This window comes from Mustela putorius, unplaced genomic scaffold (genome assembly GCF_011764305.1).
Source record: "Mustela putorius furo isolate JIRA1106 unplaced genomic scaffold, ASM1176430v1.1 tig00000407_pilon_pilon_pilon, whole genome shotgun sequence".
Classification (NCBI taxonomy): domain Eukaryota; kingdom Metazoa; phylum Chordata; class Mammalia; order Carnivora; family Mustelidae; genus Mustela; species Mustela putorius.
The window spans coordinates 14,317,318-14,341,135 of NW_025421373.1; the positions used below are offsets into that span (position 1 = coordinate 14,317,318).

The window sequence follows — 23,818 nt, forward strand, 5'->3', positions numbered from 1 at the left end:
TGTATGAATATTTCACAACTCATTCACGCAACCATAAGTGGACATTCAGGTTGTTTGTAGGTTTGGGTTACTGTAAATAACTGCTGCCAATATTCTTACACACTTCTGCTGGTACATATCTTTACATGTTTTTATGGTAAGTACTAGCATACTTTAATATTTACCTGGTGTAACACCTCTTGGATTTTGATATTCAAACTTTAGAATATAGGTATCTTTGTAATATGCTTGTCAGTTGATGTTTTATATGAAAAATTTATATTTATCCCCAAATATACAGTACTACATTTTCAAGAAAACTCCGTGTGTGTGTTAGGGGTGGGTGTTGTAGGGGAAGTCTTGAGTTATATTCTAAGTAGAATTGTTAAATGTTAACATTTTGAAAGTTGCAGTCAGAATTAGCAAAGGGCATTGTGATGGTTAATTTTACATGTCAACTTGGCTGGAGGTGGGTGCCCAGATATTTGGTTAAATATTATTCTTTGTGTATCTATGAGGGTATTTCTGGATGAGATTAACATTTGAATAGAGTAAATTAAACAGATTGCCCTCTACCATGTGGGTGACCCTCATCTAAATCATTGCTTGTCTCAGTTGGACAAAAGGCTGAGTAAAGGAGTATTTGCTTTCTCTGCCTATCTTCAAGCTGGAACATTGGTCTTCTCCTGCCTTCAGACTCAGACTGAGACTAGAACTATACCATTGGCTTTCCTGGGTCATCAGCAGATACTTGGATCTTGACGGCAGATCTGGGACTTCTCAGTCTCCATAATCATGTAAGGCAGCTCCTTATAACAAATCGTAAGTCATACATATATCCAATTGATTGTGTTTCTTTAGAGAACCCAGACTAATACAGCTGTTGCTGTATACAAAGTGGTTGTTTGAAATGAGCATATTAATCATTTAATGAACACTTCAGCCATTTTACATCTTAACCTGACAGCTTGTCACTTGTATGTATAGGTATTTTACTGTGAATTAGTTCTGTTTTAGGAAATTGGTTGAGGTTTTGAGTTGACATAAAAATGTTACAAGTTTTCTTATTTAAAATGTTGATAAATAGACTCTCGATTAGCATTTATTTTTAAAATGTTTAATTTATAAAAACAGATTTCTGATTTTTAAGTGGAGAACACCTTAATGTGGGAAATGCCACAACTAAAATGGAAATGCTAGGTCATAGGTTGTGTGTCTTCAACTTGGCTAGATAATGCCAAATTGTATTCCAAAAGTATGGTACAAATATTCCCATCAGGTGTCTGTGGGAATTCTGTTGCTTATATCCTCACAAAGAAGGTAACCAAATACCCCAATTTTTAAGGAAATGAACCGTTTTACAGAAAAATGTCAGTCATGAAACAGAAAGTACAGAATTAGAAAAGAATAATTTCACAGACTCAAATGATATAGATTAAGGGAAAAATTATTAATTTGTGTCAAAAATCATTAAGTGGTTAATCGGAAATTTGGTTAATTGCTAAAAGAAAATCTCACATGTTATTTTTTAATAGTAAGGGAAAAACTTATCTGTTCAGTGGAGGAGAAAACAAAGTAACTTAGTAAAAGACTCAATCAACTGTATCATCACTATTGGTTGTTAATGAAATAATGTGTGCCTTTTGATAATACCACATGAAGTTACACACCATTGCCTATGAATTATTCTAGGCAACAATATTTAAATTGGATTTACTAAGCCTCTAATATGATGTTAAATTTACAAGAAATATAGAATATAGACAAACAAGTTAAATGAGAGTGTGGCAAATAAAGTAGACAAATTCAGGGATATTCTGCAGGAGGTAAATGGGTTGGATTCTTTAAAAAGTTACTATTGTGAAAAGGACAATTGTGGTTGATTCTGAGAAACTAAGGGACATAAAAACCAGAGACAAATGATCTTATGCTTTATATATATATATGTGTGTGTGTGTGTGTGTATATATATACATGTATGTGTGTGTGCGTGTGTGTTTGTGTGTGTATAATTTTATTTATTTGTCAGAGAAAGAGAGAGAGAGTACAAGCAGGGTTAGTGGCAGGCAGAGAGAGAAATAGGCTCCCCACCAAGCAAGGAGCCCAATGTGGGACTCAATTCCTGGATCCTGGGATCATGACTTGAGCTGAAGGCAGACACTTAAACAGACATCCTCACATTTGATATTTGAATGAATAAACCTCCTGTGTGCAATATTTGGGGATTATATGGGAAATTTTGAAAATACTCTCAATATCAGAGGAGATAAAATGTACTGAAAGAGAAAGTAGAGATAACTTACTGAAAAAAGCAGGTTGAGAAAAAAATATGTGCAATATGATTTTATACTGAGATGAAACTGCAAAGGGGTGTGTGTGTATGTGTAAAGACCTGAAAGTATAGAATTAAGATAATTAGTAGTGGATAAAGGATTTATTTAATTATGTTTTCCTAATTTTCTACAATGCACATATGCTTCTTTTGTAGCAATAATTTTTAAAAGACACAGAGTAGATAATAGAGAGGGATAGTCCAAGATGGTGGAGTAGAAGTCTGGTCCCAGGAATTCAGCTCGATAGCTATCAAATCATTCTGAACACCTGTTAGCTCAATCAGAGATCTAAGAAAATAATAGCTGCAACTCTACAAATAGAAAAGCAACCATTTTCTGCAAGGTAGGAGGTGTGGAGAAGTGAAACATAGGTGATATATGGGAGGAGGGAGACTCTGTAAGCTGGCTAATGGCAAGTAATGTAGGAGTGGAGCACAAAATCAGAACTTTAAGAAATCTGCTCCAGTGAGGGACATCCTTGCCTGAACGGTGTTCAGGTGGTAAAACAGGGTGGAGTCCTAGATGGGACAGTATGGTTTCAGGATCCTCGGGATCATAGGAAGACTGGGGATGCCTGAGTGTGGCTGAGTACCCAGGCATTAGAGAGGGCAAACCAGATTCAATTCAGCAAGCCCAGAAGTGGGCTCTCAGCTTGGAGTTGGCATATACTGTGAACTGTGGCAGGGTTGATCAACTACTCTCTAAGCAGGGTCCCAGGAAGCGGCAGAACCATGGCCAGACCCCACTTCCTCTCCCAGAGGAAGAGAGCATAAGTGCCTGGTGCCAGAGTGTGCAGGGTTTAGAGACATGAAACAGGGTCACGTGCCTGAGATAGAAATGCTTGGCCATATGCTAGGTGATCACAGAGTGTGGATGGAGACCAGGGAGACAGGAGTGACTGACTGACTGCTTTACCCTGAGGATGCACTGAGGAGTGGGGCCCTAAGCTTTCAGCTCTGGGGCTGGAGAGTAGGAGACCACCATTTTCATTCTCATCCTCTTCAGTGGTTCAGAAAGCCTTCAAGGAACAAAAGCCACATAGAGCAATCTGGAGCACCTTACTTAGTCTGGCCCCTGGCAAAGGCAGTGCAATTATGCCCAGGGCAAAGACACTTGAGAATTTGTGCAACAGGCCCCTTCCACAGAATATCAGCGAAAACATCCTGCTAAGACCAAGTTTCTGATTATAGATACCTGCAAAATGCTAGTGCTAGGTAAAAATAGAGAATTCATGTTTTTTCCCCCATGATTCTTTAGTTGCTCAATTTTTTTTAGTTGTTCAATTTTATTTTTTTCTCTTTCCTTTTTCAACCAATTTCTTATTTTATCAATCATCTTAAAAAATCTTTTTAAATTTTAATTTTTACATTTACATCCTATCCTTTTGTCGTATTTAATTTTAGTTTTGTATATATACAAGCTTTTCTTTTTTTTTCTTTACAGTTTTAAGATGCAGTTTCTTCTAACAAATAGAACAAAATACACCCACAATCTAGTGTATGGCTCTGTTCTTTTCACTTGTCTGATCATATTCTCTCTATTTTATTCTTTTTTTAAATTAAAGTCTTAACATTTTCTTCTTTACAGTTACATTGTGTCATTTCAATGTCTTTAATTTTATTTTTCTACATATATAAGTTTTTCTTTCTTTACAGTTTTGGGATGTAGGGTCTTCTAACAAATTGACCAGAATACCCAGGATATAGTGTATTGCTCTGTTCTGTTCACCTGTATGTTTATAGTACTTATTTTTTTTGTCCTTTAATTTTCATTTTTACAGTTACCTTCTGTCCTTCCATTGTATTCATTTTATTTTTGCATATATGTAAATTTTTCTTTACATTTTTGGGATCTAGTTTTCTAATAAACATACCAAAATGTGCACAGGATCCAGTGTATTGCTCTGCTCTGTCCATTTGTCTGATTATTTTATTTATTTATTTATTCATTCATCTATTTTATTTATTGGTTTTGGGTCTCTTCTGATATGCTTAGTGTATATTTCTCTGGGATTGTTCCCATTTTAGTATTTTGTTCTCCCGTTCATCTGTTCTTCTCTGGACAGAAGGACATGATGGAAAAACTCACTTCAAAAAAGAGAACAAGAAGCAGTACTGACTGCCAGGAGCCTAATCAAATGTATATATATATATATATATATATATATATATATATATAAAATCTAGATATAAATGAGACGTCAGAACTAGAGTTCTGATTAAGAATTATGAGATAATAGCTGGGCTTGGAAAAAGCATAGAAGACACTAAAGAATCCCTTTCTGGAGAAATAAAAGAACTAATATCTAATTAAGTTGAAATCAAAAAGGCTGTTAATGAGCTGCAATAAAATACGAAGTTCTATGAGGCAGAAGAGAGAATTAGTAATATAGAAGATAAAGTGATGGAGAAGAAATAAGCTGAAAAAAAGAGAGAGAAACAACTACTGGATCATGAGGGGAGAACTTGAGAGAGAAGTGATGCCATAAAGTGAAACCATATTAGAATAATTGGGATCCCAGAAGAAGAGGAAAGAGAGAGAGGCAGAAGGTATGTTTGGAGCAAATTATAGCTCAGAACTTCCCTAATCTGGAGAAGGAAACAGGCATCCAAGTCCAGGAGACACAGAGTATCCCCATCAAAATCAATGAAAATAGGTCAACACCTCAACATGTAATAGTGAAACTTGCAAGTCTCAAAGACAAAGAGAAAATCCTGAAAACAGCTTGGGACAAGAGGTGCATAACCTAGAAACAGCAGATTGGCAGCAGACCTATCCACAGAAACCTGGCAGACCAGAAAGGACTGGCATGATACATCCAGGGTGCTAAATGAGAAAAATATGCAGCCAAGAATACTTTTTCCAGCAAGGATTTCATTCAAAATAGAAGAAAGTGAGAAAAGCTTCCCGGGCAACCAGACTAAAAGAATTTGTGATCACTAAACCAGCTCTACAAGAAATATTAAAGGAGGATCCTTTAAGTGAATAGAGAACCCGAAAGTAGCATAGACAAGAAAGGAACAGAGATAATATAGAGAAACAGTGACTTTACTGGTAATACAATAGTATTAAATTCATATCTTTTGATAGTTATCCTGAATGTAAATGGGCTAAATGCCCCAATCAAGAGATACAGCATATCAGATTGGATGAAAAAGCAAGACCCATTGATATGCTGTCTGCAAGAGACTCATTTTAGACCAAAGACACTTCCCTATTGAAAGTGAGGGGGTGGAGAATGATTTATCATGTTAATGGATCTCAAAAGAGAGCTGAGGTAGCAATCCTTATATCAGACAAATTAGATTTTAAACCAAAGGGTGTAATAAAAGATGAGGAAGGATACTATATCATAATTAAAGGGTCTATCCAACAAGAAGATCTAACAATTATAAATATTTATGCCCTTAACATGGGAACAGCCAATTATATAAACCAGGTATAAGAAAATTAAAGAAACACATTGATAATAATACAATAATCATAGGGGACTTTAAAAGCCCACTTACTGCAATGGACATATCATCTAAGCAGAAGATCAACAAGGAGACAGGGGCTTTGAATGACACTTTGGGCCAGATGGACTTCACAGATAGGTTCAGAGCATTCCATTCTAAAGCAACAGGTTTATTCTCAAGTGCACCTGGAACATTCTCCAGACTAGGTCACATACTGGATCACTAGTCAGGTCTCAATGAGTACCAAAAGATTGGGATCATTCCCTGCGTATTTTCAGATCACAATGCTTTCAAACTGGAACTCAGTCACAAGAGGAAATTTGGAAAGAACTCAAATACATGGATGCTAGAGAGCATCCTACTAAAGAATGAATGGGTCATCCAGGAAATTAAAGAATTCTAAAAATTCATGGAAACAAATGAAAATGAAAACACAACTGTTCAAAACCTTTGGGATGCAGCAAAGGTGGTCCTAAGAGGGATGTATATAGCAATACAAGTAATACAGGCTTTTCTCAAAGAAACAAGAAGGGCCTCAAACACCTAACTTTACACTTGAAGGAGCTGGAAAAAGAGGAGAAATAAAGCCTAATCCCAGCAAGAGAAGAGAAATAATAAGGATTAGAGCAGAAATCAATGAAAATGAAACCAAAAAAACCCAGTAGAACAGATCAACAAAACTATTAGCTTGTTCTTTGAGATAATTAATAGGAATAATTACTGATTAATTAGACTAATGATCTTATAAAAAAGAAAAGAGAAACGACCAAAATAAATAAAATCATGAATGAAAGAGGAGAGATTGCAACCAGCACTAAAGAAATACCATTATAAGAATATATTATGAACAACTATATGCCAAACAATTAAACAATCTGTAGGAAATGTATGCATCCCTAGAGACACATAAACTACCAAAACTGAAACAGAAAGAAATAGAAAACCTGAACAGACCCATAACCAGCAAGGAAATTGAAGCAGTAATCAAAAACCTCCCCATAAACAAGAGTCCAGAGCCAGATGGCTTCCCAAGTGAATTCTACTGAACATTTAGAGTAGAATTAGTGCCTGGTCTTCTGAAGCTATTTCAAAAACTAGAAATGGAAGGAAAACTTCCAAATTCCTTCTATGAGGCCAGCAGTACCTTGATCCCAAAACCAAAGACCCCAACAAAAAGAATTACAGATCAATATCCCTGATGAACATGGATACCAAAATTCTCACCAAGATATTAGCCAATAAGATCCAACAGTACATTAAAAATACCATTTGCCATAACCAAGTGGGATTTATTCCTGGGCTGCAAGGGTGGTTTGACATCCACAAATGAATCGATGTAATATAGTACATTAATTAAAGAAAAGAACAAGAACCATATGTTCCTCTCAGTATGTGCAGAAAAAGCATTTGACAAAGTACAGCATCCTTTCTTGATTAAAGCTCTTCACAGTTCAGGGATAGAAGGAACATACCTCAATATCATAAAAGTCTTATACAAAAAGCATGTGGCAAGTATCATTCTCAGTGGAAAAAATTGAGAGTTTTTCCCCTAGGGTCACGAACATGGCAGAGATGTCCATTCTCACCACTGCTTTTCAACATAGTACTAGAAGTTCTAGCTTCAGCAATCAGACAATGAAAAAAAGTAAAAGGCATCCGAATCAGCAAAGAAGTCAAACTCTCACTCTTCACAGATGACATGATACTGTATGTTAAATACCCCAAAGACTCCAGCCTAAAATTGCTAGAACTCATAAAAAAAATTCAGCTAAGTGACAGGTTATAAAATCAATGCACAGACATAAATTCCATTTCTATATACTAACAATGAGACAGAAGAAAGAGAAACTAAGGATTCAATCCCATTTACAATTGCACTCCAAACCATAAGATAGCCAGGAATAGACTTAACCAAAGAGGCAAAGTTTCTGTATCAGAAAACTACAGAACAGTCATGAAAGAAATTGAAGAAGACACAAAGAAATAGAAAAATGTTCCATGCTCATGGATTGGAAGAACAAATATTGTTAAAATATTTGTGCTGCCTAGAGCAAACTATACATTCAATGCAATCCCTATCAAAATACCACCAGCTTTTTTCACAGAGCTAGAACAAATAATCCTAAAGTTTGTATGGAATCAGAAAAGACCCTGAATAGCCAAAGGAATGTTGAAAAACAAAGCTGGTGGCATCAGAATGCCAGACTTCAATCTCCATTACAAAGCTGTAATCATCAAGACAGTATGCTTCTGGGACAAAAACAGACACATAGATCAATGGGATAGAATAGAGAACCCAGAAATGGACCCTCAACTCTATGATCAACTAATCTTCGACAAATCTGGAAAGAATATCCAATGGAAAAAAAGACAGTCTCTTCAAAAACGGTGTTGGGAAAATTGTACAGCCACATGCAGAAGAATTAAACTAGACCATTTCCTTACACCATACACAAAAATAGACTCAAAATGGATGAAAGACCTGAGTGTGAGACAAGAATCCATCAAAATCCTAGAGGAGAACACAGGAAGCAACCTTTGTGACCTTGGCCACAGCAACTTTTTGCTAGACACGTCTCCAAAGCAGGGGAAACAAAGGGAAAAATGAAATATTGGGACTTCATTAAGATAAAAAGCTTTTGCACACCAAAGGAAACAGTTGACAAAACCAAAAGACAACCAAGAGAATGGGAGAGGATATTTGCAAATGTCTTATTAGATAAAGGGCAAGAATGCAAAATCTATAAAGAACTTCTCAAACTCAGCACCCAAACACACACACACGCACGCACACACACACACACACACACACAATCCAGTCAAGAAATGGGCAGAATACATAAACAGACATTTCTCCAAAGAAGACATACAAATGGCCACAGACACATGAAAAATGCTCAACATCACTCATCATCAGGGAAATGCAAATCAAAACCACAATGAGATATCACCTCACACCAGTCAGAATGGCTAAAGTTAACCACTCAGGAAGCAATAGATGTTGGTGAGTTGCAGAGAAAGGGAACCCTCCTACACTGTTGTGAATGCAAGCCGGTGCAGCCACTCTGGAAAACAGTATGGAGTTTCCTCAAAAGGTTGAAAATAGAGCTACCCTATGACCCAGCAATTGTACTAATTGGTATTTACCCCAAAGACACAAATATTGTGATCCAAAGGGGCACCCACACCAATGTTTATAGTAAAAATATCCACAATAGCCAAACTATGGAAAGAGTCCAAATGTCCATCAATAGATGAATGGGTAAAGAAGATGTGGTGTATATATATGTACAATGGAATACTACTGAGTTATCAAAAAGAAATGAAATCTTTCCATTTGCAACAACATGGATGGAACTAAAGGGTGTCATGCTAAGTGAAATAGAGGCTGTCATGCCAAGTGGAAGTAGAGGGTATCATGCTAAGTGAATAATCATAGAAAGACAATTTTCATATGATCTCACCTATGTGGAATTTAAGAAACAAAACAGAGAATAATAGGGAAAAAGAGGAAAAAATAAAACAAGACAAAATCAGACAAGGAGACAAACCATTAGAGACTCTCAATCATAGGGAACAAACTGAGGGTTGCAGGAGGAGAGGGATTTGGAGGATGGGGTAACTGAGTGATGGACATTAAGGAGGGCACATGATATAATGAGCACTGGATATTATATAAGCCTGATGAATCAATGACCTCTACCTCTGAAACTAATACTACATTATATGTTAATTAACTGAATTTTAAAAATACACATATGTAGCAATATTAAATATAATACTTAGGAGGAAAAAATAAATAAAAGCTCCCTAATAATAAAAACGATAAAATATTAAAAAACAACAAAATAGATAATTAAAAGTTATTCGATCTAACGATCAATCAGCTAAGATTGATTTTCAATGGAGTGTATTTCCTGGCAATAATTAAGATATAAAAGACAAGTTTCTGCCTAATAATAATTGTATGCATGACTTGATCTTATATTCTAGATAATCTTCTTGGAAGTAGTGATTGCCTTGGTTAATATTAAAAATACCACTCCATAGGGTCATAAATCATCTAAGCATTTACTTAGGTGCCTGTCTCTGTGCTAGATCCTGGGCTTCAGAAAGAAAATGCACTTTCTTCCTATGAGTTATCAATGGTCCAAAATAGACTAATTAAACAGAAAAGCAGACTAATCTCAGTCAGTATGATTGGTAGGACTGATTCAGTGGTTCTCAAATGAGGAGTACCTTGCCCGCCATCCAGAGGACATTTGGCCAGGCCTGGAGATATTTTTGACTGTCTCAACTTGGGGTGTGTGCGCCACTGGTATCTAACAGATAGAGGTCAAGGATATTGCTAAACATCCTATAATGCATAGAACAGCCCTGCACAACAGAGTTATAAGGTCAAAAATTTCAATAATGCTGCTGTTAAGAAACCTTACACTAATCGTTGCATTTTGGGGCTTATATAAAAGGGGGGTCTAACCCAATAAAGGTGAGTAGGGGACAGGAGTCATGGAATGCTTGCGTTGAACCTGGACTGAAGTTTGAACAACAACTGGAGTTAACCAGACAGAGGACACCAGAGCATTAAAAAGGTATGTGCAGAGTTCTATGGGAATATGGGGAGAAAGAGAGTCTAATTTGGGGGGATAATGAGGAGCAGGCATGACAGTTGTCAAGGAAGGCTTCTCAGTGATGTTTGAATTTGTCCAAAAGGATTACTAGGAGGTTGTCATATGGACATAGGTATGTGGGGGATGGTGTTGGAAAAGTTCTTGAATGTCAGTTTAAAACTGAAGTAACTCTGCCAGGTATCATTTTGAGAACTGGCATATTTAGTCCTATAAGACAACAGCAAGCCTGCTGTTAGTAATTCATTGTACTGTAGGGGAGAATCATCATATTTTTTTTAAAAATCATGTACTTAAAAAATTCATCAAGCTCAGTTGCAATGATGATATATTCATTGCAGCTTTAATTTGTAAATACCAGGGAATTTTCAGATATGCCTCTTAATTTCTAGTTTAATTCTGCTGTGGTCAAAAGACATACTTTGTATGATTTCTATTCTTTTAAATTTGGTGAAGTTTGTTTTAGGGTCCCTGGTGTGGTCTATCTTGTTGAATATTCCACATGCAATTGAAAGAAATGTTTATTAAGATGTTGGATAGAGTATCCTATAAATGTTAATAACATGACATTTTATTGACAGATTGATTGATAGTGCTGCTTTTGTCTCCTATATCTTTACTGATTTCCCATGTATTTGTTGTAGCAATTACTGAGAGAGGAGTGTTGAAGTGTTCTATAGTTGTAGATTTATCTATTTTTCCTTTCAGTATTATCAGTTTCTGTCTTATGTATTTTGAGGTCATGTTGTTGGGGTGTACCCATTTAGAATTGTTAGGTCTTCTTGGAGAATTGACCCATTTATTATTGTCTAACTTTTCTTTTAAACATTAGTAATATTCCTTGTTCTGAGGTAATTTTATGTGACAGTATAGCCACTCTGATTTTCTTTTGTTGGTGTTTTCATGGTATATGTTTTGTCATCACTTTACTTTTAATCTATCTATACCTTTACATTAATTTTGGTTTCTTATAAATAGTGTATACTTTAAACATTCTAGTTTGAAATCTCTGTTTTTAATTAATATGTTTAGATCATTCACAATTTGTTATTTTTAGTGTGGTTTTATTAAAATCTACAATCTTATTTTCTGTTTGTTTTATCTATTCTTTATTTCTTTTATCTTCTTTCAGTTCCATCTCATTGGTTAATTGAGCATTTTTGTTTTGATTTCCTTTATCTTCACTATGGACTTAACATTTATTTAAAAAAATTTTTTTAGTAGTTGCCCTAGGAATTACAATGTATATCTTCAATTAATCAGAGATTGACTTCAAAAAATATCCTGCTTGGGGCGCCTACGTGGCTCAGTGGGTTAAGCCTCTGCCTTCGGCTCAGGTCATGATCTCAGGGTCATGGGATCGAGCTCCACATCAGGCGCTCTACTCAGAATTGTTAGGTCTTCTTGGAGAATTGACCCATTTATTATTGTCTAACTTTTCTTTTAAACATTAGTAATATTCCTTGTTCTGAGGTAATTTTATGTGACAGTATAGCCACTCTGATTTTCTTTTGTTGGTGTTTTCATGGTATATGAAAGGTTTTCATGGTATATGAAAGCAGGGAGCCTGCTTCCTCCTCTCTCTCTGCGTACCTCTCTGCCTACTTGTGATCTCTACCTGTCAAATAAATAAATAAAATCTTTAAAAATATAAATTAATTTAAAAAAGTCTGCTTTGTGTGTAGTTTTTCATTATACAGCACTGACTTTAAAGGCGCATACACTCACACCTACCACTAGTTATATTATTAAAAATTCTGAAAAATATATACTTTAGTCTATGTCTAAAAAGTGGTTAATAACGTCCTTGAAGGACAAAAAAAAAAAAAAAAGGAAAAAATGGAGAGAGAGAGAAAGAGAGAGAGGAAAAGCTCTGATTTGTAGCGTTTGATGATTTCTGTGGTTAAACACTCCACCTGCTACCACTGTGATATCACTGGTGGGGATAAGAAAAAATGAGCACAAACATTGCATTGAGCCAGTACAAGTCTTCTCCGGTACACAGTACTTATCTGATTTGGTCACCTGTTGCTGTTAAGACACGTCCTTGGTTCTTGGATGGTATTTACTTTTCTAGGACGTGTAACTTTAATTCTCAAGGTTTCTAATATCCAAGAATCTGCAACTACAATGTTTCACCCTTTTGCAAATTTGTATTCTTTTATTACTAAAGACTTCAGGTTCATTAAAAATTATCATATCTCCTTCATAGGATTTCTTTCTACTTTTAAAAAATACAACCAGAGAACCACATAAACAAATCTGTATCAACTGTACCTAAATTAATCCAAATACAGAGGCACCAAGCTATTCTGAAATTAAAAGTTGTTTGTGACAGCTAGCCAGGAGTCAGCTGTCCTAACCTTGGGGCTTAGAGCAGTCTTAACTTGGGTGAAAGGATCTGAAAGGGTTAAAGAGCAGCTTTTGCATGTTTTCTTACCAAGAGAATGTGACTCACTGGATTGATAAAGGTTAGCCAGAAAGTCTGTCTTTTAATGATCTAAAAATAGCTGCCTTGGTGTTCATTCATAACAAGCTACTAACTCTCCCTGTGTGAGTCAAGTGGTGACTATGGTCTAAGAAAATGAGATCCTAAGTTGTTGTTTACAACAGGATTGGGGAAATGGAACAAATACTGAACATTTGGAACTTCCTGGGAGAGGCTGTTGTGAATTTTTGGGCGCCTGGCTGGCTCAGTCAGAGGGGCATTTAACGCTTCATCTTGGTGTCGAGAGTTGTTGGGTGTAGAGATTACTTAAACTTTTTTTTTTTTTTTTAAGTATTTCAATTCCAATGTCCCTTTATAGAACAGAGAGCCCGAGCCACCCATGGGAATGCTAAAATAAAGATTTGGGTGTGTATGTGGGGTTTGTGTTAAAGAGAAAAATTATGTTTGACTGAGAATGCAAATGCTAAGAGACCAAGAAGGGTCATAAAGAGACTACAGTATATATTCAGGATAATATTTTGAGTAATTGTGAACTTCACTGAGCAAACACATAGGTTAGTACTTTCTTGTGTTATCATTTCTCCATATTCCAGGATGAAAGCAGTAAAAAAATGACTGAAAGAACCTTGAAGTTAATTTCTTATTCCTAACTCCCTTTCTTTTCATCTCCCCGTGGCACACCATCACATTTTACCCACATTCTTCTAAAGGAGAAATTGAGGTCGCCTGACTGGTTCCGTCAGAAGAGCATGCAAGTCTTGGTCTTTGGATTGTGTTTGGGCCCCTCTATAGTAAAGATTATTAAAAATAAATAAACCTTATAAAAGTAAAGGAGAAATTAGAACATAAAACACATCTTTATGATAAATAAAAGAATTAGGCAGGAGTTGTAAATCATTTAGATTTCCTTAGGGATAGTGATTCCAAAGCATTCCTTAGTGAACTAATATTGCTATTAATCACTTTGAGAGCCAAGAAATTCAGATTTTTTTCCTAAATGTATGCTTTTATCTTCCTGTGAGTTAAAGAATACTTGCTTAGATTTATCCTAATTATAACAGCTTAAACCTAAAAGAATGATTTTTAGGTTATATTACTTCCACATTGTCTTGCTTCTAAGCCATGCATTTTTTTCTGAGATAAAAGGAATGCATGCTCATTATTTTAAAAATTGGAGAATATAAATAAAACAGAAAAATCAACCATTACCCCAACACTGAGAAAGAACTAGTCAGTAGTTCTTCATACATTCATAGTATTTTATCTGCATCATTTTATGCATAGAAATATTTTTAAAAATTCAAATTATACCGTATATATAGTTTCAAATACCAATATTTACATCAAGTATATATAAAATAGATTTTCCTTGTCCTATAGAATGTTTTAACTCTAATTTTATTTGCTAAGTCATATTCTGTCATATGGATGCTTCATAATGAAATGATGCTTCAAATAGTCCATCAAATACAGTTCTCTTTTCTATAATTTCAAAATGTCATATCTAGAGTCCTTTATTTCTTTTTTTTCTTTAAGATTTTATTTATTTATTTGAGACAGAGCACAAGCAGTGGGTAGGGATAGAGGGAGAAGCAGACTCCCCACTGAGCCAGGAGCCTGTTGTGGGACTTGATCCTAGGACCCTGGGATCATGATCTGAGTAGAAGGCAGCTGCTTAACTGACTGAGCCACCCAGGGGCTCTAGAGTCCTTTATTTCTAATTTCAAAATCTGAACAGCTGTGAAAAGAAAAGAGTTTTTATAACTCATCTGAGGGCACCTGGGCTGGCCTGATCTAATTTAGTGACAAGATTTACTTAAACTGATGTGAGGCTATTGAGTATCTATATTTATCCCATTTAAAGATATTTTGCAGCAGAAATATTAATAGATTATGGGGTGTTCCCCTAAACTCACAGGGGCTTAGTCTATGCATTGTAATTTCCAAAGTATTTCAGTTAAGAGATTATGGGTTTTAGATATTTTTTGTTTTCATAAATAATATTGAAATGAGGATTTCCATGCTTACATTTTTTGTGCACTTTGTATAATTTCTACAGGGATACCCTTCAGTGAATAACAAAGATATGCTGAACATATAAGTCTCAATTTTTTTACTTATTTCCCAGAAAGCATTATCATCAACAACATATAAAACTGCTCAGCCTATGACATTCTCACTTGGCTTAGTACTGAAAAATTGGATTTATTCAATAGGCATCCTCCAGTTTCACTGCAGATTTAATTTATATGTCTTTTATGAATAGCAAACTTAAAGTTTCTTTATATTTAAAAAAATTGTCTTCTGTGAGTTATCAGTCCTTTGCTCATTTTTCTATGAGATTGCTTGCATTTCTCATAATAATTTATATTTTTGACAAAAATCAATTCCCTTTCTGTATTATTCATGCTAAACATTATTCTAATTATCCTATCAATTTTGTCTTTGATATTTCATGTAGTCAAATTTATTGATTTTACAATTATGTATTTTATTTAAAAAGTGTAATACTTACAGTATGCAACATACTCTTGGGTTGCCTATATAACATGAAATAGCGTAAATCAATATATAATTATAGTCTCAGTAGCTTGGTTTTTGCATACTAAATTTGCTTAAACTGTATTACAAACTTCTAATACTACCGACTGTGTCAATTTTTAAAATGTATTCTGGTTTTCATATTTGTTATTGTAAGAGAATGTATATCCATTACAGAAACATTCTCTCTCTCTCTCTCTCTTTTTTTTTTTTTTGTTAAAGATTTTATTTATTTATTTGACAGAGAGAGAGACACACAGCAAGAGAGGGAACAAAAGCAGGGGGAGTGGGAGAGGGAGAAGCCAGGCTTCCTGTCGAGCTGGAAGCCTGATGTGGGACTCGATTCCAGGACCCTGGGATCATAACTTAGCTAAAGGCAGATGCCTAATGACTGAGCCACCCAGGTGCCCCATTACAGAAACATTCTTAATAATAGACATCATATTGTTTTTAATCAAAATCTTTATCAATATAGAATGATCCTTATATAATTTAATTATTTACCTGATTTTTCTTTGTCCAATTTTATTGTCATCACATGTCTTTCTTTGTATTGACTTTTTCTATATACCTTCACTCATCAATTTTCTTTTTGACTTACTTGTGCCATTTTTCTAATCTTCTTTAGGTAAACCAATTTTATGGTACTGAATTTAAACTATTCAGATTTACTGTTGCAATAGGTATGTCTGTTCTATTGTATTTTTTGATTCTTTTGTTAATTCTTGGACATTTCTTATCTTTATGCTTTTTTAAATATGTCATGTGTTTCTCCAGTATCTTTAATGGTAAATGACCTATTTTCAAATTTCACTACTATTATATTTAAATTTAAAAATTTTAGCTTATATCCAATTATCTGACTCAATAATTAAATATTGTACTTTGAGTCCCATGATCTGCTAAATCCCAACTGAATTCTCTTTGTTCCTCTCTGTCATTATTAATATAGTTATTATTTTCATAGTATAGCCTAGCAGGAGAGAGAGAATAAACAACAAACAATTAGAAAATATTGAGATTACCATCCGTTGTGATTCTCAGTTTTTTTTATCCATGGGATTTGTAATAGATTCTAACAAATAGTTGTCCATCAGTTTTGTCTTCAATATTGTCAATTCTTGTGTTTTTATAAGTATTTTACTTTAGAAATGGAAGAAACAATTTGAGAATAAAAATCTGATAGGTATTCAGATACAAAGAGGAACCTTTTAAGTTAACTTTTATGCAAGTTAATAAATTGTCTCAGCTTCCTTAAGTTATCTTTCTTATTATTACAATAAAGAATAATGTTAAATATGGCAAGAATTTGGGGTGTAGCTTATGGTCATTCGTGGTGGTTGGACAGTGTTTGCTCTTTCCTTACAAGGACATCAGGTCTCACTCTCCAAAGGCTAACTTACTCTTGGCCTTTGGATCATCTTTTCTGAGGGAGATTTTATGGAAACTTCCTATAAGGAAGAAAGAAATAGCCCCATGTTTCCTTCCTCTGTTTTTATGCTGCTAAAAAACAGAGGTTTCCATTCCTCTTTTGACCAGAGGTGTATGAAGATAAGTGAAACCCGTATTGCTAGGTTGAAGTGCAGGTAGGAGGATGACAAGTGGCCCTTACTTTCACTTTTATCTCCTGATCTGCTAAATCTCTGTTCATGGCAGGAAAAATTAGCTCTGGGTGGTTACTTTACTATCCAGCTTTCTTCCCAGGCATGAAAACCCCCAAGTGGTGATATGTTTCTGCCTGTGTTGTGATCCTAGGCTATATGGAGGGATTTCTGTTCTTGAGATGTACTCGCATCTTTCCTCTTTACTATCAATATGTGGCTTCAATTTGAGTATCTCTTCAGTAGATTTTCTATCTACCCTACTTTCAATTCCTGTTGCTATTATGTTTTGCCTAGATAAGGCAGCAAAATCCCCTTAACTGATTTCCTTGATTATCCAGTTTCACTCTTTTTCAAACTTCCACCCTTGTGATTTTTATTTTTAGCATCAAATCAGAGTATGACACTACCTTACTACATAATCTGTCTCCCATTGCCTTAAGGATACAGTTTAACAAGATAGGTAATTTCCTTCACAATCTAGTAGTAATCCAACTTTTTATGTATTTATTGACTCATTCAACAAGGCCTAGACATTATATTTGCTAAGTGAATGTTTTTAGACACTAGGAGTAAATCTTTACGGGTGTTACCGATAACAATGATTGGTGCAACATAGAAAAAAAGAGTATAGGGAGGCAAATGCAAGCAAAGCTAGTAATAGAAAAGCAACATCAGAAACTATTCTTAAATTTATTTACTAGAATTTTTACAATTGCTAAGGGATGATACATATTTAAAATAAAATTTAAAGAGTGAAAAGAGAAAAATTTCAGTTTTGATGAATTGTGCAAGGATATAGGCTTAATGCTGTGGGCTCCGCAGATGAAAGGTTACGAGCGCTCTTGAAGAAGTCAGCCTGGGTTATAATTCTTTTCTGCTTACTAACTTAGGAGAGTTACCTGACTTCTTTGAGTCTTAGCTTCTTTGGCTAAATGGATAGTACTAGTGTATTCTTCATAAGCTCGTGGAGAGAACTTAATTGATTCAAATAAAGAGCTCGAATAGTAAGATTTCAGTCAAACTTAGCTATTACTGTTTTTGTTTTTATTAACCTTAGTTGTCCAAAAGAGAAAAGAGAGCCTTTTGCTAACTTGGTGTGGTAAGAGTTAAATGACATAAGCCATCAGCTGCCCCCTAGTTCATAGGAAAAGTCCAACTGTTAAACTATAAATAAGAAAAGTAGGGGCACCTAAGTGGCTCAGTCAGTTAAGCATCTGACACTTTATTTTGGCTCAGGTCGTGATCTCCTGGTCTATGAGATTGAGCCCGTGTTAGCTCCAAGCTCAGTGGGGGAATCCACTTGAAATTCTCACCCTTTCCCTGTGCCACTCCTCTCTCTCTCAAAATAAATAAACCTTAAAAAAAAAGATGTTAGGGGCGCCTGGGTGGCTCAGTGGGTTAAGCCGCTGCCTTCGGCTGGGGTCATGATCTCAGGGTCCTGGGATCGAGTCCCATGTCGGCCTCTCTGCTCGGCGGGGAGCCTGCTTCTCTCTCTCTCTCTGCCTGCCTCTCTGTCTACTTGTGATCTCTCTATCAAATAAATAAATAAATAAATAAATCTTTAAAAAAAAAAAAAGATGTTACTACCCGATTCTTAGTTCAAAAGCTGGAACTCTCTTTGTTCCCTATATCCCACACAACTAAATTAAAATATTCTATTTAAAATTTAAATTTTTGATTCTTTTTTCCTTTAAGAGTAAATGCTGCATGACTGATTTATAACATATGTTTCAAACACAGCAATCAGTTATGGTAGTTAAAATTTTTGAAACTGAACTTTTTTTTTGGTAAATTCAGAAAACATTATATAAGGTGGGATAAGCAGTCCCTAATCCTTAGAATAGTTAAGAGGATTTTAGACCATATTCAGGTGGTTGAAAAGCCCTAATTTATTTTGGGATGATTTTCTTGTCCTATGTCTATTTCTCTTTCCTATGTCTATTACCTCTTGGCTCCACTGTTTGGCACAAACAACCAAAGCTACTATGTTTTTTGATTGAGAGAAAAAAAAAAAGCTATTTATTATAATTCATTTGGAGGGATGTGTGTGTGAGATGGGGGAGAGGGGAAGGAAGATATAAAAACAAGGAAAGACTTAGTCATTTTCAGGGAATCTACTTGAGTTATTTAAGGAGGAATGTAGCTTCCTATTCATTTTCTTCCATTCTGAAAAAAAAAAAAAATTGAGCTTTGATGAGCTTTGGTCCAGGGAACAAAATGTGATGTTATCATTTGTATTCATGTATAAATTCGTGAAGTGCTACAATGGGATGATCCCTTTCTCAGAATTGTGTTTGGAATGTTTGTGTGACCCTTTTGAACTTTAGTCTTTTACTCAAGTGTTAACTCTAGGCAAAACAGTCCGCAGACCCAAGATTATGATGTTGTTATTAGCTCTCAGAAGACATAACACCACAAAAATGCAAACATGTTCTAAATATAAGGCAGAGGATTGTGATTTCTTAAGTATTTCTGTTGATCTCATACAAGAAAATAATATAGCTTTTGAGTAGAAAAATATACTATAATTCTAAAATTTATGTAAATTTTTATTTATTTCCTATTTTCATTGCTTTTTCCCCTAATATGAATGCTACTGTCATCTGCTTTTCATAGAGAACAAAATGTCCTCCAGTTTAAATCCATTTAGGTTTAATCCCTGATTTCAGTTTCATGCTACATTCCCTCTAACTAGGAAAAGGAAACAAGTAACACATAGGGATTTGTTTATGAATATACTGTAAATAAAGAATGAGCAGTGTTTTTATAGAAAAACCAGACCTTTATGATTGCAATCTAAATGGGAGGCAAAAGGCTTGTCTTTATTAGAGATTAGCACACGTGTTAGTTTAGAAAGACTTTTCTTAAAAAAAAAATGGAAATCATAAATATCAGCTCCATCACTGCTTAAACAAAGCAGCCATTGCTGCTTTCAACCTTATTTCTCTGTTCCTAACATATCACAAATTCTTTGAATTACCAGTGTTGATCTGACATGGCCTGACCTGGAGAGCTGAATTATTATTTCTAAGGATTTTATGAAATATTTATCTATGCATACTCAAATATATTCAGTTTTTGAAGGGTCCTAAAATTTCTGAGTTTAGTTTTAGTGCTGAAATCCTATAGAAATGAAAAACTGTACAACAAGGGTGTGAATGAGCTTGTGAGGACTATTACTGTAGAGAAATTACCTTAAACCTCTCTGACATTTATACAAGCTTGAGTGCCATTTCATTATATTTTGCAGCATCTGTGAATTCAAAGCTATGGTATATGCTAAGAATATATAATGTTCAAATAAATTAATGAAATACTTGCTTATGTGTAATTTTACTCTCTATATATAATAAAAATGATTCACAATTCTCTCAGAGGGTTTTCATGAAACATGGTAGCTCCCTTTCACTTCTCTTGGGTCTGATGGAAGACCAGCGTCTTTCATAGGCCATGCCATGGGAAAACACCATGAGAAGGTGTTAGCTTATCTTAAGTACAAATAGTATGGTATTATCTCTGAATGTTCATTCACATGAAGTCCTTCAGGGTCTGGGAAATAGGTAGCAGGGTAGAGGAAGAGATACTGACAGCAGTTGTGTAGGAGACTATAGGTCATGTAGAGTGACTATCCTTTCTTTCTTCTCTATCTCATGTAATTACCACTTACCGTTCCCATTGCTCAGACCAAAGATCTTGGAGAAAACCTTGAATATTCACTTTTTCTCCACTCTACTACTGATTTTCTTAGAGATCAGTTAGCTTGGGGCCCCCCGGGTGGCACAGTTGGTTAAGCATTGACTCTTGGTTTCAGCTCAGGTCATGATCTCAGCGTCCTGGGATTGAGCCTGAATCAGGCCCCGTACTCAATGTGGAGTCTGCTTGGGATTTTCTCTCCCTCTTTTGCTTTGGCAGCACATGTACTAAAACTGGGATTCTCTCTCTCCCTCTCCCTCTGCCGCTTCCATTTGTGCTGTCTCTCTTTCAAAATACATAAATAAAATCATAAAAAATCAGTTGACTCTAGTTTTAAAGTTAGTTTATCTAAGAGAAAAAAATTAAAACAGAAGATCTAAACAACAAAATTAATGACTTAACTGAGCTATGTAGAACACTGAACCAACAATGACAGAATTTAACTTCCTTTTAATGCACATGAATGTTTAGCAAAATTGACCATATGATGAATCATAAGTTGAACAAATTTCACAAGTTGAACAAATTTCAAAGGTGTAAAACCTTTTAGTATATTCCCCTACTGTAGTGGAATTAAGTTAAATGATTTAAGAGAGAGAATTGAGGTTATGTTGATACTAACATTAAGCATCATGCCAGCGAACATAATGAAACTCACTCATGCTGAAGGCTCCTTGTAACTTAGTTAGTTATTATCATTGGCTATCCTTAATAAGAAATGCTGATGACAAAGTAGATTCAGATGTCAGCAGTCAAAAAATAGCTCAAGAGGCTGACTGATTTCTGTGTAAATAAACACATTAGATAAGATTAAGTAATTAAACTCAGAGTGGTGTTTTAAAGTCAAAATAGCTATTAATTCATAACTTAGCTCAGAATTTAGCCATCATAATTCCCTTAAGACCTTAGCAAGTTGCTGTAGAAGCAAATGGAAAGATATTAGGTTGCCAAGTGATTACTATAATTTTGATAATTTTCTTTAAAGCTCTCTTTGCATATATTAAAATATATTTACCTTGAGGTCTTAACACAACCTGATCCAATTAAACAATTTGAAGATCAGAGTGGACAATCAATTAAAACAACAACAGGAGTCATGTCTTGAAAGAAGAAAATCATAAGTACACCATCAACACTATTTTGTAAACTTTTAAAATGTTTTTTAAATTGTAAAAACACATTATGAACAATTTTTGATGGATTTAAATAATATTATTGTTTTTAAGATTTTGTTTATTTGAGAGAGAACAGAAGCAGGGATAGAGACAGAGGGAAAGAGAGATAAAATCTCAGCAGACTCTTCACTGAGTTCAGAGTCCAACTGGGGGCTTGAAGCCAGGACTCTGAGCAGAAGGCAGATGCTTAACTAAATGATCCACCCAGGTGCCCCTTAAATATTATGTAATAGCATTATTTTAAAAAATGAATGACTGGTTGTATCCTATATTTTTAGTTTATTAGCTCACACATTAAAATAAGATTGTGGCAAATCCAGCCACAGCCTTAGTTGAAAGAGCAAACTGCTGAAAGGTAATCTGTGCCAATGGCTCTAAACTGATACCATTTGTTTCCGTATTGCCAGAAAGTGGTACAAAGCATGGTATATAGTAGGCATGCAGTAAATCTTGAATTTAATTTTTTCACACATTATTATTATTACTAAATACTGATTCTATTTTAAGTAAAAAAACTCTCAGTGTTTATCAAGTCTCATTTTTTTATTTGCTTTACTTACGGATGATTTATGAATAGAGTTTGATATTGAAGTTCATTACCAGGTAACAATCATAATCTCACAAATCTAGACTTTTTAAATGACTTGATAAGTAGCAAAAGGGATGGATAACTTCATTTGTAAAGTGACATTTTGATGGCTGGCACTGATAGAAAAAGAAATAATGATAGAAAAAAATAATGTAGGTATTCAGGTAAAAATTTGTAATTTTGACTACCTTTTGGGCCATGGGAGAGTTTTTGAATTTGCTTGATTTCAGAGATGGATATATTGACTTATCTATAATTTATAAAACATTGTACAATAAAAAGTACAGAAATTGTAAGATTTAGAATCAAGAGACCTGGATTTTAGGTTTCTCTCTGTAAGGAGTTAATGATACCATATAATATTTCTGAGTTTTAGTTTTCTCACTTATAAAGTATGGATAGTATTCCACTGATGCACAGGGTTGCATCAGGAGTACCAAATGAAATCAATGTTGGCTGATTGAAATTAATAAAAAAAATAGGAACTTTAAATGAAAACATTTTCTTTAATGACTGCCCAACTCAGATATTTATGCAAGGGTTTTTTGCCCGATATGATTAATTTCCTTGGAAGGCATAAACAGCTATAGTCCATTAGATATTGTTTACTTTTATATATATATGATGGGAGAACATGTGTATGTTAAGTAACATTTTTTTCTTGATATGTATGTGTGTGTATGTATGTGTAATATATATTGGATATATATACACACAAAATATACATATATGCATATATATACACATACATGTACACACACATATATGTATACACACACATATCCAGTATAGCCTTTGTGTGACCCCAGTGAATGTACCTGGCACATAGTGGTGTTCAGTAAATTCTTGAAAAATAAATTGATGAATGGGTTCAGAGAATATGAGTTTATTCCCGGTTTCAGTGAACTCATGCCCTGGTGCTTAATAATAAACCTGGTATGTTGTTATCACAATCACCTTGTGTTTATATATTGCATTTTGCTTTCTTTTTCTTTTTTTTTTTAAGATTTTATTTATTTATTTGACAGAGAGAGAGATCACAAGTAGTCAGAGAGGCAGGCAGAGAGAGAGGGGAAGGCTCCCCGCTGAGCAGAGAGCCCGATGCAGGGCTCAATCCCAGGACCCTGAGACCATGACCTGAGCCGAAGGCAGAGGCTTAACCCACTGAGCCACCCAGGTGCCCCTGCATTTTGCTTTCCAAAGCACATTTATATCTTATTTTTATATCGCACGACACATGTAAGATATGTATTTTATGATTTCAATTATGCATGCCATAATTGCATATGCTTTTTTAAAATACTGCTTAGAAACATTTCATAAGTTGTATATTAACTCATTTCACCTTAGAAGAATTTTATGAGATAAA

The 23,818-nt window shown here is 34.8% G+C and overlaps 1 protein-coding gene across 1 annotated transcript in view; it reads left to right on the forward strand.

The window, feature by feature from the left end:
- FBXO4 (F-box protein 4) overlaps positions 1 to 1,030 on the forward strand; it is a 41,417-nt gene extending 40,387 nt beyond the window's left edge. The window contains exon 6 of the mRNA XM_004737951.3: positions 647 to 1,030. Coding sequence (XP_004738008.1) covers positions 647 to 741 — 95 coding nt within the window. The 3' untranslated portion in view covers positions 742 to 1,030. The remainder of the gene's footprint in view (positions 1 to 646) is intronic.
- Positions 1,031 to 23,818: the final 22,788 nt, after the last annotated feature.